The following is a 12,870-nucleotide window of genomic DNA, read 5'->3' as shown; positions in this document are numbered from 1 at the left end:
GACAGCTGGATCAACACCTATAAACTGTATGGCTGCATCTGTCTTTTAGGCTGTATATACGCAACCCCATTGTGTGAGGAAAGTTTACAGTATATAGTGATATTCACCTTTTCATGCTTTTTTTTTCACCGCATTTCCAAACAACCTTGAATAGTTGAAAAGACATACGCTACGGAAGGACCAACCCTGCCCTGTCTGATGATAGCACACCTTCTAAGGCCTCAGCTTCACCTCCCAGAACAGTGTGTTGTTTGTGAACACCCTAATTTTGGGCATTCACAATGCGGCCCCAAGCCTTTGGCATGTTCAGCGGACTTCAATCTACATGAGAGAATGGGACTGGATCAGGAATAGCAGTCACACATTAATGGACATACTATTGGCATATGGGGATGACTGTTTCCCCCCTAGTGAATGTCTTTTTAACTAGTCTTTGGAAAGTTAGCAACAGAAGTTTTATAAGATGAGAAATTGTCTGACACTGTCACTGTGCAGGAAATACGCTTGGGGCCCTCTCCTTTCCATACCAGACCTAAAAAAAGTCACAATATACATATTTACAGATGGAGTAAATGTTAACTTAATGTTTTCTAAGAAACTGAGGATCAATATGTGTGACGCCCTGGCGCCACCAGGTGGTCACACAGTGTAGGCCCCCGCACAACACCTTCCCTCAAAGGGTTAAACCTTGCCAAACAAATCCTAGTCACCACCCCCAGGGTAGGAAAGGCACACCAATGGGCGGTACCAGGTGGATGGAGAACGCCCACCTAGGGGTCTGGAGAACCCGGGGCGGGAAAAGCAGTAGTCGAAGTTGTGGTTCAAGTGGAATGGAGTGGAGTAGTTGAGAAGGAGAAAGTGAAGGCTGAGACAGAAAGGAAAGGCGTCGGGCTTGGAGCCACAGCATGCTGGCTAAGTGTCAGACGGTGGTCCATGTCTGTCAGGAGATGGGAAGATGGCTGCTGGAGATCCAAGGTGGACCGGGGTGTGACGCCCTGGGCAAGGCAGGGGTCACAGGTCATCACACCACCACACCCTACATCCCAGTTAGGAACACCAAAGCTACTCAAATCCTTGTTGCCTTCCTCCAGGGGCTGATGTTCACACCAGGGGGTGGGCCAGGCGGTTGGCTCCGCCCACCGAGGAGTACACAGCCCTGGAGACGGGAAGAACCAGTCAGTCTAGTTAGGGGAGTGAAGGAGTAAACAACAGAGCCTGAGTCAAGTGAGGGAAGTGAAAGTAGAAGGAAGTGGTAGAGGAGCTAAGTGAAAGTGAAGTGGTAGTGGAGCAAAGAAGAAAAGGAGCAAAAGTGAGCGTAGAAAGACCTGAAGTTAGTCCAGCTAAGTGCAGGACAGAGTCAGCAAGGTCAGCAACAGCGGTAATCGTCTGGAGGGGGACTGCTCGGAGGTTGCTGGAAGGACCGCGGACGGGTAGTGGCCCGGCGGTCTGGAGCAGTATACAAAGGACAGTCAGCATCAGGGCAGGGGCCTCTCGGACCCCGGCAAGGCTAGGAGTCGCCATAATTTGCCGAATCCGTCAGTGAAGGGGACGTCGATCCCCCAACAACCAAGTCCCAACTGAAGGCAACAGTCCAACCATTGAGGAGAAGCACCGCCACCGCCAGGGCACCAGTTTCTCAGGGCCAGCGCCTGCGGGCAAAGTAGGGCTCCTCCGGCCCATATCCAAGCCGGGGAGCGGGTTACCGGTGGGAACCCATCGCTACCAACACAGAAACACTAGGTGCAGGTCAAAGGGACATCACCGTTACCTACTGGGAGAGCAAGTGCAGCCGTCCGTGGGAACCGTCTTTCCAGCCGTGTGGTTTACCGTAAAACTGTGTCAACGTCTCAGGCTGAGTGAGTACCACAGTGCCGCAAGGCACAGCGCTGCCCCCGCGTCCCTGCGCCCACCAGGCCCTGCACCTTCCACACCATCACTGGGCCCCGGGATCACCAACCCCTACCCAAGGAGGGGCAACACAACACCTGGCTGCTCCGCATCACCACTCCCGGGATCCCCATATTGAGCAGCGGTGGTGCTACAAATCACCACAACCGTGGGTGGCGTCACGGACAATAAACCATCCCCACACCCAACAACCCCCCTTTCACTCATGTGCGAGGAGCGCCGCTAGCGTCCCCGGGATCCGGCCCACCGCTCGAGCCACCGAGCAGCAGCAGGCCGCAGCAGCCGCGGCAGCCGGACCCGAGCAGCAGTGGGAGAGCGCGGCGTCCCCTCCTCCGCCCGCGACAACTTGGCGTCACGAACAGGATCTTACCACTCTGCCGTTGGGTAGAGGTGCGCCTTGTGACCACCGGAGGTATCCGGCTGAAAATTTCCAGAAGTCGCCATCTTTGGCGCGAAAAGTTCCCGCTCGAGCGTCTTCTCGAGTAGTAGAGGCGCGAAGGCCAAAACTCCACCCCAAGAGAGGAGTGGCCGGAAAGAAGCTAAGGGGGACGCGATGGCGGCTGGCTGCATGTGAAAGCAGCTATAAAAGCAGGGACGCCAGGACTCTGCAGTCACTCCGTTCCTGGAAAAAGTCACTATGTGGATGCCGTCCCGAAACACCGTGGCCCCCGCGCCGGGAACCGCAGCGTGGGTGGAAATCCGGACCGCACAGCTCCACCTAAGGCTGCAGGTCAAGATGCAGCTCCTCTTGGAGGAGTGGGAGACCGACATGGCGGACGTTATAGCCACCGTGCGGAGACGCGAGGAGGAGGCGGAGGAAGGGAGGGTGAGTGACCCACGCCCCTATGTCCCCGAGGGACCGGTCGCTGCGGCTGAGGGACCCGGTCCAAGCCCTCTCCCTCCGCTGCCTCCTTCGCCACCCGTCTCGGAGGCCGTGACCCCGCCACTAGGCCCACTGCCACCGCAACCAGTAGCGATACCCAGCATGCCAGCCCCGGCGGGCCGACCTGTAGCCGGAGCCCGTAGCAAGCCGGAGGTGTTGCTGTGGAAGGCCCCGAAGTCTGCACCGGAGGCAGCCCCTGAGAAGTTCCCTGAGCCGGAGCCGATGACCCGTTCCGAGCCGAAGGCCCAGCCGCGGAAAGCCCCTGTGCCCGTCCCCCACACCTCGGCTGAGGTGGCGCCGGGTTGTCGCTGCAAGGCGGCGCCCAAGGCCAAGACGCCGCGGGACCTGCCGCCCAGAGCCCTGACAGTGGGCAACGTTCAGGATGTCCCGCGGGGCCTGATCCGTGCGCCGGAGCTTGCAACAGCACCGTATTGGGACAGGGAGCCGGTACCGCTGGGCCTGGAGATCGGTGAACGGGAGAGGAAGAAGGCCGAGCTGGTGGCCCGAGCTATAAGGGAGAAAGAAAATCTCCGCCAGGCCACGTTCCGTGTCCGGGGCCCGCTGTACGAGGGGCAGGTGAGGCGGTTTGATGGCCGCCGGGGCTACGGGTTTATCTATGAACCGGGCCTGGAGGCCGAAGTGTTTGTAGCCCGGCGGGATGTGAATGCTCACCTGCCTGAGGAGCACCCCGGCCGTAATCTGATGCCGGGGGATATTGTGCAGTGCACCCGACACTACGGAGAGAGGGGGTGGTTTGCCCTAGATGCCAAACTGCGGGGCAGCCAGGAGAGCAGAGTGAGTCTTGCACCCCCTCCCTCGGATGAAGCTGAAGGTCTGGAGTAGGGCAGCGGAGCACCGTTGTCCAGTCCCCGTTGGGACCACCTTTGTGTTTGTTGAAAAAGTTTTGAAAATGATAAGCAGAATAATAACCGAAGTTTAACCTGATTAACAGTGATTGAACCGGCCGGAGCCGGCACCGTTGTCCCTGTGGGGACCGTTTAAAAAGTTTAGCATGGGAACTATCCATGGACAAGCCCGTGAACTTGCAGGGCAACCACAAACGTTAAGTGGCTTGTAAATATGTTGTTTTACCGTACCGTTTTCCGCAGTTGCCGCCTCCGGAGAGGCAGGTTGGAGGGAGGGCCCTCAGCAGAGCAGGCTGGGGCCCAGCCACCAAAGGAACCGGTGGCTACCCTCTGGAGGGGAAGGACAGATCCCGCTCGGGTAACTTGTGCTGGACTGTGGGTCAAGGGGTGCTGCCTGGGCTTTAGGGGCAGCATCAGGGCCAGGTTGCTTGGGTGGGAGAGAGCGGAAACCGTACCCGTAAAACCGTTTAGTAACGTTTAAGAAATGTGCCTCCCGTTGTGGGATGATGTTATGCTTTATATGTTTACTTTTATCTCTCTGTCCTTGGAGCTTGCTCTCTCGTTCTCCAGTTACTTTTCTCCTCTGATTGGCTGTTCTTACAACTCAGGTCTTTGCAGATTCTTTTCTACTTTCAATGTGTCTCAAGAGTCTGTGGTCTGTCTTGACACATTTCCTTTTACTCCTCTCCTCAACTCACAACTCATTCCTCTTTCACTTCCTTTCCCTGACTAACTCCAACCTACTACTTCCTCCTCCTAAACTCTTCTGACTGTGCCACTGTCTACCCACATTCCCCAGGTCACTTTCTCCTCTCCCAGGTCTGGTCTCTTCCTCCCAGTTGGCTGCCTGTTATCTAACAGTGCCCAGCCCTGTCATCTGGCTAAATTAGTCTCCCAGCCGGGTACAGCGAGTGTAAATGTCCTGGTGTGCTAGTGTGTGTGTAGTGACTGGCACAGTCATGTAGGACCCGAGCTGTTACCTTGTTTTTGTGACACCTGGTTACCGCAGGTGCGTCACATGTTCTGTTCCAACATCCTGTAGTGATATAATAGGGACCCAACACAGCAAGGAAGAAAATGGTGCTACAGTCTTGTCATGCTGCCACCTGCTGGCAAATGTAATTATGTATCTTAAACACAAGAGACAATAATGAACTATCCTACACTGGGCCTCCTCCCCCTCTGGAGCCCTGTTCAGCTGCAGCAGTTGCACAGGCAGTATGTCCGCCCCTGAGATGAGAATCACTATCTAACGTAAACTTTCCCCACACAATAGGGTTGCCTGTAATTAGCTTTAAAAGTCAGATGTAATCATTTCATTAGTTTCTAGGTGTTGACCAGCTGTCAAGTTCCCTTCAATGTTTTTTGCTAAAAACAAAACAACATCAAAGGGCTTAGCTACAGAGAGAGTGAAGAGGCAGCAGTCACATTCTGGCATATTCACACTATGTATGGGGAAACACCACACATACGGCGACAGGGAAGGGACGGGAAACCCTCTGTCTGGGAAAGGAAGAGATGGTAACCTCTGACCAAACCTTCCGCTAGTCCCTGGCTTCCCTGACCACCCTAGATAGGCTCTGCATCTATGCGCCGAGTAGGATACCTGGACCTGGCTGACCCTTAACTGGGCACTAGGTGCCAAGCAGGATACCTGCAGCTGGCTGACCCTGAACTGAGCCCTAGGTAAAGAATGGATGGGATGAGCACTTAGTCAACCCCACTAAGCTCTAAAAAAGACACAGGGAACACAAACAGGGGAAAGTGAACAAATAATTTATGTTCAAGAAGACTCAGAGAGGAACAGCAACAGAAAACAATTTTTCTTCAGATGTATACAAGCCGATTGCTTGCATCCAAGGCCTGTATAGGACTATAACTCTAGCACCAGCAAACACAAAGAAGACATGTGGGTATTTATGGGCACAAAGGGAAGTGATCATGATTGTCAGCTGAAATGTGAGGGTATTCGCAGGGTCCTAAAAAGAAAGGGATTAACCCCAAGCAAAGATACATAGTATACCATTTACAGCACAGCAAGAAGAATAGAATGTCAGGGAGCAGTTTGTGTAGCCAAAAACTGTGATCTTCTACAGCCCGCCACCACAGGATTGTCTGTCAACTGTGACACACCTGTGACAAGCATGGAGACTAAATGACCCAAACATATTAGATTAATGTGAGCTGATCTCACCGATTATTGACAGGTTTGGCCAAAAGTATAATGTGTTTGGGGATGCAGGGTGACTGATGGTTGGAAGAGATGTCAATCACATATGTCTGATTTTGGACTGTCGATTATTCTCCCTGAGATAGGCCACTGGCAGACGTGTCAGCTGGCATCTTTCTCATAAAGAAAACAGGAGTGCGCGGCAGAGTGAATGCTCCTGTGCATAGGAGTGTCAGCCCAAATGGCTGATGCCTTATCGATTGGCAGACAGCCATATAATGTGAATAGCCGGCCCAAGGGGATCCAAAACTGGTACTGATCTAAGTGGCACACGATGACGCGGGTATTGTTACAGTATTGCAGTAAAGCCATGGGTTGTTTCCAAAATCACAATGTGGGGTCTTATAATAATGTAAACATATCATATTTTCCAATATACGGTAACTATTTTTTTTTTTCGTTCTGCCCCAATTTGCACATTTCACCCCCAAAGGATGGCCCTCTGGGCTTCAAGCAGAACTGTTGTTTTAATTTGGTTTCATAGAGCAATAGTACACAGGAAAATAAATAACTTTTGTACTATATCTTATCAGACAAATTGCTTCTTCCTCTGCCAGAATTGATCAGTCATTAGCAAAATTCTCAATTCTGAAGTAAAATCTGTATTCAGTGAGGACTTTCCCATTACTGAGAAAGGAGATGGCAGTCCCCATATAAGTCTATGGGAGCCAGAATCCGTCACGTAAAAATAGTGGTAGATGGGATAGGGGAATTGGAGCAAGTCCTTCATACTTACCAAGTCTCTGTTGCAGGTATACACTGCTCCTGCGGCCTCTCCTTCACTTCCTGGGATGGTCATTATTGCTCATCCATATGCTTTCCCCGCCCATTGGGAATCCTGGTGTCTGTAAGTGGTTGCAGTCAGATGCACCCCCAGTCTGTGGGACCGCGTCTGATTGCTTGTGATCACAGACCCTGTCTGTAGGTCTACATTGTTGTCTAAAAATAAATAAATAAATAAAAAAATTGGCATAGGGTCCCCCAATATTATGATACCCAGCACAGATAAAGCATACGGCTACAGTCTGCAGCCCCCAGCTGTGTGCTTATCTTGGCTATGTATCAAAATAAGAGGAACTGCATGTGTTTTTTAAAAAATTATTTAAATTAATAATTTTTAAAAATGGCGTGCGGTCCCCCCAATTTTGATAGCCAGCCATGATAAAGCCCGACAGCTGGTATTCTCAGGCTTGCAATACCCATGCTTATTGGGACCCCAGCCTGCAGCCTCCATTGGATGCGACCATGCTTGCACTTTGCCCAGCTCTTCCCGATTGCCCTGGTGCGATGCCAATCTGGGTAATAAGGAATTATTAACAGCCAACAGCTGCCACTAAGCCCTAGATAAGTAACAGAAGGTGTCTGAGACCCCCCCCATTATTAATTTGTAACTGAAAAGAAATAAACACAAACACCGAAAAAATCCGTTATTTGAAATAAGATACAAAAAAACCCTCTTTTAACCCTTTATTAACCCCCCAAAAAAACCAGGTTCGATATAATCCACACGAGGTCCCACAACGATTCCAGCTCTGCTACATCTGAAGTCACAGCGAGCAGCCATAGAACATGACTGACCACTGTGAGCTTTAGGCAGAGAATGTCTGAGCTGTGCGATGACTTGTGATGTCACTCAGGCTATTTGCGGTCACAGATGAAGGTTCCCACAGACCTCCACCTGTGATTGCAGGTTACCTGACCAAAAAAACATGGGAGCGAGGGGGTCAACAATAAGAAAATGCTCAAAAAAGTAGAAAATAATTATTAATAGGAACCTGTCACCAGATCAAAATTGGCTAGATTTTGCTCACAGTGTACAACGTACACAGGAAGCTGCCAAGCAGGCAGGCGGCAAGGTTATACACAGATCAGCATTATGACCACTGCTACATGTGCAGCAGATAAAACAGGGATTTTATTAAAACTGCACTAAGCAGTTCAATAAGTAACACATACCTGAAATCAGATTCTCTTGCTCTATATTATGCTGAGAGCAGCATGATGTAGTATAATAAACCCTAAGTCCAATGATGTATCACTTACTGTTATTCCTGAAGTTCGAGACGCGATCAAGTGACCTAGTGCTGCGTGGTCAGTTTCCTTCCCTGCTAAGCAACAGCCTAATCAGTCCTTATCAAAATATTGATAGTCTTTTACCTTTGCTTCTCTTTTTTTTTTAAAATCAGTTTTTATTAAGCACAATATAGTCATAACAGATCATGGCATCCTCAAGATACAATATAAATCAAGGCTTCTCTCCTATTGGTTTGTGGTTATCAGGTGTTCTCACTTGCTCATTTTCTCTGTCCTATTATATCCTGAGTGGGGCTATTTATAATCTCCTGATACTACCCTTTTTTTCTTACTATATTCCTATGTGGATTTATCTAAGGAACTCCAGCCCCACTGCTCGCGATTTTTACCTGTTAGACAGAGACCAATTTGGCATTTGCTCTGTGCTTTCTCATTTATTTTACCTATACCTTTCTTCTGTTTGCTGTGAGGTTTGTATGAGGCGACCCTAGCTTGCATTTGCTATTACATCTTTTCCATTTGTGCATATGTTTTATTTTTCCTCACCTTGGGGTCCTGCCTACCTGCCTATCACTGCATGCTTTTCTTATCTTGATTTTTAGTGCATAGCTACCTCCCCTCTGATTCCTCAGGGGGTGCGAGGAACAATTTGACAGCCTTTTAGGCAGACATGTAGATTCCTAGTATTGTGTCTAGGGATATTCCAGCATTTGCAGGAGCCATTAAAGGCTGACTAGCTAAGGATACTAGTCTGTACAGGATCTGTGTGTGCAGCTGCATTGAGCTAGGCTTTATTTCTCCTTTTACCCATGTTGGAATACTTATGTCCATAACATTGTGTGTGGTGGTTCTCATACAATCAAAGTTTTTAATTTAGCAATGCAGCAAAGCGGAAATAGCTGCCGTCACCCACACCAAGCTCTCTATATACAAAGTCTACAGAAATTGAGCTGCCAATCACAGAAGGGGGAGTGGTCAGACTAGGAAGTGTGTGCCAATTAGTCTAGCAATGATAATGTCCTAGGACTAAAACAATCATTTCAAGTAAACAACACCACTGAGGTTGATAAGAAAAGCATTACTCAAATTTGTGTTGCATGCTGTCCTCAGATTTCATACCAAATACTTGCTGACAGATTTAATTCAATCGATTTAACTTTTCACTAGCAGGACCTGTGGAAGGTCATATCCATGTGACCAGAAGGAGCGGGGCTGCACCCAACAAAGAAGATACCAGGAAGAAACATTTTTCTGCTGGCTGAGGCCCCGCCCCTTCTGGTCACATGGGTATGACCTCACACAGGTCCTGCTAGTGAAAAGTTAATTCGATTCTATAATACTTATGCTAATTCTAACAGGTAGAGGGGATGAGTATGAATACCCCCCCCCAGATATTATCTGATCCTCAGCTGCTGTCACTCAACAAGCTGATGATTTTATAAACTTTACTTTCTTGGATTTCAAAACCTATATATCCGAACTGACCACTACAGGTATGTATAGAATCAGCCTGATAGCACCAGTATAGCACTGGCTTTAGGTTATATACAAAAGTCCTGGTGATTGGTTCCCTTTAATAGGGTTTTAGAATATATTTGAAACCACTGTATGTTTTTTATAACTTTCCATTGTTTGTCCTTTACAGGTGGTGCGCCCCTCAAACCATGCAACAATACAGAGCATAGTGAAGGCTGTTGGCATCATCCCTGGTGTTCCAGAACCGTGCTGTACACCTGAAAGAATGAGTTCCCTAAGTGTCCTTTTCCTGGATGAAAGTCGAAATGTGGTACTGAAAGTGTACCCCAATATGTCAGTGGAGAGTTGTTCTTGCAGATAACGCAATACTGAGATCTACAGAAGTCATTACCGCAAGGCCTTCAGAGTCTCTTTTTTCATTTTCCTAAACAATTTGTCACGGTGGACAGGACACAAGTGTCGTTGTAAGGAAATGGATTTTCTTTAGAAGAAAAACCCCTAAAAGTCTAATATATTGAGAGAGATACAGACGGCTCGCCTATATCTTCCTTGAGTGACATTATGGTGTGAAGGAAGCATATACTGTATGTACAACTTGAGAAGGGAATGAACCTGATCTAGGGACGACATTCTTATCCTACACGTTACGGGAGTGGATTTCTACTTTTTATGTTAAAAGGTGATGGTGTTTCTTTGTGCTCCATGTGTACAGTATATAATTGTTGTACAGCCATATTGTTTGTAGTGGCATTTTATACAGGGTTCCTCCGAACAGAAGTATGCCATAGAAAGTCAAGGTTTACCTCCAGTGATGGGCATCTGTTGTGCTGAATGTTTTAATATATCGTTATAGGGCTCATAACTCTGCGTTTCTAAAGCACAGGATTCTGAGCTCTGTTTTTAGACAACCATGAAGAAAAATGAAAGAATTCTGGCTGTCTTCAATACTCTCTTAGGAAAAGGTGATTGCAGACATTTTTGTTTCCAAACTATGCAAACTGCAGCCGATCCCCTTCAGTTCCCATGTACACAGTGCCAGGTTTCACGCTGGTCTCTACTTTCTCACCCTGTGATGGGACACCATACTGCAGCAGGAGAGTAGAGCTTGGTGGGGGAACTGGGGGACATTGTAAAGGGACAGATTGGGGATTGTTGTTGTGAGTATTGATTGTTTTATTGCTTTATGCAAATCTGTTTTTTTTTAGTGGGAGGAGAATAGTAAGTTGCGGCCAGTCAGTTTTAGCAGCCGCTTAGGCACCGGAGAAGAAAAGGATTCAACAGTCTTGACTTTTCAACTTCGGAATTCACTAGACTTGACTCTTCTTTTCCCCCAACATCATCTTGGACCTCCATATACATAACTGTCTTTTGGACAACTTTGCTCTTGGGCTCTGTGCACACTTTGAGCACTTGCAGCAGATTTTTCTGCACTAAAAACACATCTCTTCCGACAAGCCTACAACCTTCAGTAACCCTCAGTCCTCCATAGCACCGCACGACCATCCCCACCCTCACCTACTGTATCCTCCCCATCCCTTGTAGACTGTGATCCCTCGTGGCATAGCACCGCACGACCATCCCCACCCTCACCTACTGTATCCTCCCCATCCCTTGTAGACTGTGATCCCTCGTGGCATAGCACCGCACGACCATCCCCACCCTCACCTACTGTATCCTCCCCATCCCTTGTAGACTGTGATCCCTCGTGGCATAGCACCGCACGACCATCCCCACCCTCACCTACTGTATCCTCCCCATCCCTTGTAGACTGTGATCCCTCGTGGCATAGCACCGCACGACCATCCCCACCCTCACCTACTGTATCCTCCCCATCCCTTGTAGACTGTGATCCCTCGTGGCATAGCACCGCACGACCATCCCCACCCTCACCTACTGTATCCTCCCCATCCCTTGTAGACTGTGATCCCTCGTGGCATAGCACCGCATGACCTTCCCCACCCTCACCTACTGTATCCTCCCCATCCCTTGTAGACTGTGAACCCTCGCGGGCAGGGACCTCTATCCTCCTGTACCTGTCTGTGTCTTGTATTGGCTATTGTACTTGTCCCTATTATGTATACCCCTTTTCATATGTAAAGCGCCATAGAATAAAGGCGCTATAATAAATAATAATAATAATCTCTTGGCAGAAAAAAATGAAGTGTACAATATGGGAGTTTTCATGCATTTTTACTTGCATTTTTAAGCTTTTATTGGAACAAGTGATAAACGCTGCAGAAACGCTGAAAGACTTGACGGTGCAGATTTGAGAAAAAAAAAGCAAGGAAAAAAGCGTATGCATGAGATGTCAGAAATCTCATTCATTTTGCTAAAACTGTTAAATGCAGAGTTTTTTAATGCATGAAAAAAATGTATTTCTAAATACTCAATGTGTGCACAAGCCCTAATGTGTATAGGAGGGCCTTAAGGTTTGTACAGGTACCACTCCACCCTTAGCACTTATAATGTAGTATTATAGCTGTACAGTTGTTTTTTTCTTTAATATCACCCTACCTTCCTTCTCACCTAGATATAACTTTTGTAAAATAGTCTCAGCAATCAGGCCCTAAAAATTAGGTCTTGTGTTCGGTAATAGGTCAGTGTTCCATAGTGTGGTGTATTATAGAAATATTCTACCCTAGAGATGATATTAGGGTAGATGTAATTTTTCAATAATTTCAAAGTACAACATCCTATGGCGGAAGAGTATGACTCATAGAAGTCTAAGCATGCCTTAGTGAAGGCCCCTTTTGAGGTTGCATGAACCTGTAACATACACATACAGTCATATGAAAAAGTTTGGGCACCCCTATTAATGTTAACCTTTCTTCTTTATAACAATTTGGGTTTTTACAACAGCTATTTCAGTTTCATATATCTAATAACTGATGGACTCAGTAATATTTCTGGATTAAAATGAGGTTTATTGTACTAACAGAAAATGTGCAATCCGCATTTAAACAAAATTTGACCGATGCAAAAGTATGGGCACCTCAACATAAAAGTGACATTAATATTTTGTAGATCCTCCTTTTGCAAAAATAACAGCCTCTAGCCGCTTCCTGTAGCTTTTAATGAGTTCTGGATCCTGGATGAAGGTATATTTGACCATTCCTGTTTACAAAACAATTCCAGTTCAGTTAAGTTTGATGGTCGCCGAGCATGGACAGCACGCTTCAAATCATCCCACAGATGTTCAATTATATTCAGGTCTGGGGACTGGGATGGCCATTCCAGAACATTGTAATTGTTCCTCTGCATGAATGCCTGAGTAGATTTGGAGCGGTGTTTTGGATCATTGTCTTGCTGAAATATCCATCCCCTGCGTAACTTCAACTTCGTCACTGATTCTTGAACATTATTGTGAAGAATCTGCTGATACTGAGTTGAATCCATGCGACCCTCAACTTTAACACGATTCCCGGTGCCGGCATTGGCCACACAGCCCCAAAGCATGATGGAACCTCCACCAA

At 47.8% G+C, this 12,870-nt stretch overlaps 1 protein-coding gene across 1 annotated transcript in view; it reads left to right on the top strand.

Moving 5' to 3' along the window:
- Nucleotides 1-12,196, top strand: part of GDF10 (growth differentiation factor 10) — a 32,132-nt gene extending 19,936 nt beyond the window's left edge. The window contains exon 3 of the mRNA XM_075347399.1: nucleotides 9,567-12,196. Within this exon, the coding sequence (XP_075203514.1) occupies nucleotides 9,567-9,758 (192 nt within the window). The 3' untranslated portion in view covers nucleotides 9,759-12,196. The remainder of the gene's footprint in view (nucleotides 1-9,566) is intronic.
- Nucleotides 12,197-12,870: the final 674 nt, after the last annotated feature.

This window comes from Anomaloglossus baeobatrachus, chromosome 5 (assembly GCF_048569485.1).
Source record: "Anomaloglossus baeobatrachus isolate aAnoBae1 chromosome 5, aAnoBae1.hap1, whole genome shotgun sequence".
Lineage (NCBI taxonomy): Eukaryota > Metazoa > Chordata > Amphibia > Anura > Aromobatidae > Anomaloglossus > Anomaloglossus baeobatrachus.
The sequence above is the reverse complement of the archived record's forward strand: the minus strand, read 5'-3'. Positions and strand labels throughout refer to the sequence as shown.